Below are 5,627 nucleotides of genomic sequence, written 5' to 3' on the forward strand. Positions count from 1 at the left end.
TACAAACCGGCTAACAAATCGGCTGCCGGCTAGATCGAATTTTCTCCTGCTAGTTGCTATCAAAACCGGTTAAATCTAGCCGGAAAACGGCTAAAATGGCAACGCTGATTTCTGCCATGAAAAAGCTTCTCATAAAAGCCATTTACCATTCAGAGGCAAAGTAAAACTGTATATAGGTCTCATCATTTGTGTAAAAAATATCAAAACGCACATCACAAATTGGAGAAGAAGCTAGGCCAAACACTTAGCAAAAGTGCAAGCGCCAAAATATTATTATTATTTTATTGCTGTCAGCCAAGGAAAAATTTCTCGGAAGGGATGAGTTGGGGAGAAGATCTTGTTGCGATTTAGGTTCGGCTACGTTAAAGAAATTGCGCTAACAAGGAAACTCTGGAACAATAAGAAACAACCCTTTGTGATTACACCATGAAAGCAACTGCTAAGCTAAAGCGAAGAAACCTGGGTGCCAAGGCGGAAGATGTTGTCGTAGGTCCTCAAAGATAGTTAAAGGTGGCTAGTTTTTCGCCTCGTAAAACCTGGAAGCTGTACGCAGTTAAAGTCTTTTCTCGACTCCCTTCCCTACTGACCAATAATACACAACGCAAACTCAGGCAATATCACAATGGGCTGGTGCTCACATAAGTGTGTCTAGGAAATAATTAAACTAAACTGAAATAGAGGTCAGAAACTCTCCTACTGCTTTGAGAGCATCTTTAGAGGATGAGCACTGCGACCTTAGGTTTACTGTGCTCTCAGAGCACATCAGAACACCGCGTCCAGCTCTCCACTTCGTAGGACATCGCCACATAAAAAGAGACAGTTGAAAGCATTGCGATGGAATAGATCGATAACCAATACCGCCTCTTGATGAGCTAGTTCTGCGCTACTACTGAACTAGCAACTAAGCAACTAGAAAACAACTTCAATATGCATAGTTATATGTATGTGTATGTAAATGTAAATAAAATTAAGAATGAAATAAAGTATCATATCTTAAATGCTATTGCTTGTTTACGTTTCTAACAGCTGGAATTAAATGACGTGAAATGTCACTGTATCCATGTACAGCGCAATTCTCGTTCTGTCCCATGGTGTCACCATGGTTCTGTCCTAAGAATTTTCAATTTTTATTTCCTTCAGAAATACAAGGCCATACAAAAAAAAAAAAGCCTTGACGTCACCTAAAAATGTGTACACAGGTATGTATGTAAATAAACATATTTTCTTAATAGTCATAAACATTATTTGATTAACCGTACTTATGTAAACATGCATGCATCTACCTAAATGATTTGCACAAAAAAATACCCCAAGTTTTAGTTTGCGCAGCTGCCAGTGAAAACTGTCATGCCCGAGGCATTAAAGCACTGGAAATTTCAAACACAAATTGGTAGCAAAACGTAAATTTTTTTTTAGAAAAATAGCGGTATTGTCCGCTGTGTACAAGTATAATGCCATTCGTAGCTATAAAATACCGTCGCCCAGCAGCTGTAGCCAGTAACACAGTAACTTCCTACTAACTAAAACATGGGAAAACTTATCGGCATATTTCTCCTAGCATTGGCACTCTGCCATCTCAGCCACAGCGAGCAAGACTGGTGGGAAAATGGCAATTTCTATCAAATCTATCCGCGCTCCTTTAAGGATAGCGACGGTGATGGCGTTGGCGATCTGAATGGTAAGTACGAATTCTTCATCGGAAGCTCCTAACAAATAATTCCTAATAAATACACGCCGCTGCTACACACCCGACAGGCGTCAACGAAAAGTTGGAATACGTAAAGGATATCGGTATGAAAGGTGTTTGGCTGTCGCCGATATTCCAGTCGCCAATGGCTGATTTCGGCTATGATATTTCGAATTACACCAAAGTGCAGCCTGAGTATGGCACCAACGAGGATTTGCTTGCCCTAACCGAACGTGCACACAGTCTTGGCTTGCACCTCATTCTCGACTTTGTGCCCAATCACACCAGCGACGAGCACGAATGGTTCCAACGCTCAGTAGCCAATGATTCTTACTATCGCGATTTCTACATTTGGCACGATGGAGTTATAAATTCCACCACCGGTGAACGTCAGCCGCCCAGCAACTGGATCTCACAGTTCCGCTACTCCGCCTGGGAGTGGAATGAGCAACGCCAACAATACTACCTTCATCAGTTTGGCGTTAAACAGCCCGATCTGAACTACCGCAATCCGAATGTTGTGGAGGAAATGAATAATGTATTGCGCTTCTGGCTGGCGCGTGGTATTGATGGTTTTCGCATTGACGCTGTGCCCTTCCTCTTCGAAGTCGAAATAGATCCACAAACTGGCACTTATCCCGACGAACCATTAAGCTCTGACATCAGCACCTGTCCCGATCCGGATGATTGGTGCCATTTGAACCACACCTTCACCAACTCGCTGCCCGAGGATATCGAGATTATCTACCAGTGGCGTGAGCTCGTTGATCAGTGGACGAGCGAACACAACACCGACACCAAAGTGTTGCTCACGGAGGCCTACACTAGCTTCGAAAATCTAATGCACATGTATGGCGATGGACTGCGTAACGGCTCGCATGTGCCATTCAACTTCGAGATGTTGGCTGGTTTGAATAATAAGAGCAGTGCTTCGGACTACGATTATTATGTACATCACTGGTTGAGCAACATGCCCAAAGGCGTGTATGCCAATTGGGTGTTGGGCAATCACGACAACCCAAGATTGGCCTCGCGTTTCGGCGCACAACGTGCTGACCTAATGAACATCTTCTTGCAGACTCTCCCGGGAATTGCAGTTACCTACAATGTAAGCTTGAGTTCATCATCGATTTTTGAGCATTCTTTCATTAAATAAAATTGTATTCAAGGGTGAAGAATATGGTATGGAAAACGGCTATGTCTCGTGGGAAGATACCGTTGATCCACAGGGCTGCAACGCTGACCCAACCACCTATCTCCAGTATTCACGCGATAGTGAGCGCACGCCCTTCCTGTGGGACAACACGACGAATGCCGGTTTCAGTACTGCTAATCACACTTGGCTGCCAATTGGTCAGTCGTATGCAGATAATAATGTGGCAGCGCAGTTGGCTGCTGAGAACAGCCACTTGAAAATCTTCAAACAGCTAACGCAGTTGAGGCAGTCGGAGGCTGCTTTCATTGATGGTAGCTATGTGTCAGTCGTCGTGAAGAATGTATTGGTGTATATTAGGTAAGAATTGGCTGATTTGGCGGCATGAACTACTGCTCATTTCGATTTCGATGTTATTTCGCAGGGCCGCTGAGACTGGTGACAAATACATTGTGGTGCTGAATATTGGTGACGAAAATGTATCTTTGAATTTGGGTACTCTATTCGATGATCTAAGTGCCAAGCTCGAGGTTGTTGTCAGTTCACTGCACTCCGACATACCAAATGGGTGAGCAGCTAGCTGAGCATTAAAGGATACATTTATGTAATTACTACTTCTTTTTTCTTCCGGTCAGGCAAATCGTGAATGCCAATTCGTTTGAGGCCAAGGCATACAACGGATATGTTTTACGTTTGACCAATTAAGTCCAGATATGCATTTGCAAGGCAGCGCGCCAGTAATGAATGGTGGCTGGTATGCAAATAAATAAAAATACTTAAGCATACTAAAAAAAAAAACAATTTTACTGCCCCTTTAATTAGTTTTGAAATTATTTCCCACCAAAACAATCATGTTTCTATATCTACTGATTTGTAGCACTCTTGAGTAGCTGAAGAGCTTGCTTAAAGTTTTTATTACTTAGTGATAAATGCCTGCGAACACACTCGGCTGCGACATCTGTTGCTTTCTATAACTTGGCAACAAAAGAAAGCTCTAATTGTACCTAATTAGTGTAGGTTAGGAAAGAAAAAAATAATATTAAAGAGCATAATAGAATGAAATATAGTGGGCGTGTACACGATAGCCTATCAAATTTTGTAAAAAGCGTGCAATAAAATACCATACTACCGAACCGATCTTATAGTTCATAGCTGTATTTCCAACGGCTAGACTATGACTAGCGTTATACTAAAAGCGCGCTTAAAATGATTAGGATTTTATTTTCTATGAATCGATGCAACACTGATGTACAGGGTGACTATTTCGCTAACTAAGTAGTGCATAGCCAATGGTTAGGGCTCGATATTTTGACTACTTTTGAAGGGATATAATGTCACAACAACAATCGAATTTTGGTAGGGCATCAGCAAGTTAACAACACCGCAATCGTAACATGGAACAGACATAATATACCAGCTAGTTAATCTTCAAAGTGAACTACTTTGAGTATGTCATTTGCGGTGTTTATGTGCACAAACACTTGTATGGAGTGAGTGTTAGATTGTTCATTAAATAAAATAATTTTTTATAAATTTTCCATTTATTGCAATTTAAAGTGGCTATTTATGTACTATATACATATGCATGTAGTAGTACTTTTCCACTAATAACTATGTAATATATTATCAAAATCGAACCATTTTAGAAATTTTATTGTAGAAAAAGTGAAACATTTACTTGCGCTGCCTCTTCCATCTCCTTTGAATTATAATTCATGTACATATATTGTCTGTAGTCTGCTTGTAAATTGAATGTAGAATATTTGATTTTTTAAGCTCGCTACTGGTATTGAATATTAAAAGAGATGTTTACAGCATCAAAAATGACATGCAATATGGCCAGACAAACTGGACCCAACGTTAATCAACAGCCTTTGACCTTTAATGCCGCACAAATTTCAAACAATCACACCGGGGAGGCACACCTTTGTTGTAAACATATTTGTATGTGTGAAAGTTAAATACACTTTAGTACAAGCAAAAAAAAAAAGCAAAAAGAGACTGTGGTTGACTGGACAATTTTGAAAGGAACAACATTTAAATTATTCACATAAAGGGCTGTTTGCAGCTCTCATGAAAAACGAAGAATGAATATAAAAAAATTACGCATAAGTAATGGAAAACAAAATTTTGTAATCAGTTATAGCTACAAAAATAAAAATGCTGGAATATTTATTTCTTCAAGAAAATTTACATCAAAAGCAAAGTACTTTTTCAACCAACAGAAATAATCCAAAATATGTCTTGTGATTTTTATTGAAAGCTGCCCACCAGACAATTTTTGTTGCCGGACATAAGAAAACTTGTCGCCCTAAGCAACAAATTTATTGCCGGCAATATCGCCATCGTATCGATTTCTTATTACCAGTCGCTCTAAAACGTCCGCCACAGGCAACTCGCCTGGGCGAGTCATTTTCTTACTACCTGAATGAGTCGTTTTATTATTGCTACAAGCGATATTTAAATAATAATTTCTTGCAACAATTTTATTATTTCTCAATGTTTCATTTGTTTTTGAACTCAAACTTATAATTTGTAAACGAAATTAACTATTTTCGTCGCTATGAAGCTTCCTAATTTTTCAACCCTTTCTTGGGCATAAATTATATGTTTTTGAAGAATCCTGTTGACGCGGAGTTCATCAGTCTGGGAATTTTTGAAAACGTATTCCTAAAATGACATAAAAGAAATAATGTTTCCGATTTCTCCCTACGGCAATAAATCGGCGAGTCGCCAATTTGTTGCCATGGACGATTGTCGCCTATTTCTCATGTTTTGCATGGTGGG

At 39.8% G+C, this 5,627-nt stretch overlaps 2 protein-coding genes across 2 annotated transcripts in view; both read left to right on the plus strand.

The window, feature by feature from the left end:
* Positions 1-5,627, plus strand: part of LOC118745220 (probable cytochrome P450 4ad1) — a 36,276-nt gene that overhangs the window by 550 nt on the left and 30,099 nt on the right.
* On the plus strand, positions 1,124-4,071 carry LOC118744315 (maltase A1-like). The gene is made up of 5 exons (XM_036477229.1): positions 1,124-1,678; positions 1,756-2,795; positions 2,857-3,200; positions 3,265-3,408; positions 3,476-4,071. Exons 1-5 carry the CDS (start codon positions 1,528-1,530, stop codon positions 3,543-3,545), a joined length of 1,749 nt encoding a protein of 582 aa, XP_036333122.1. The 5' UTR covers positions 1,124-1,527; the 3' UTR covers positions 3,546-4,071.

This window comes from Rhagoletis pomonella, unplaced genomic scaffold (assembly GCF_013731165.1).
Source record: "Rhagoletis pomonella isolate Grant_MI unplaced genomic scaffold, Rhpom_1.0 Rhpom_scaffold_00008, whole genome shotgun sequence".
Classification (NCBI taxonomy): domain Eukaryota; kingdom Metazoa; phylum Arthropoda; class Insecta; order Diptera; family Tephritidae; genus Rhagoletis; species Rhagoletis pomonella.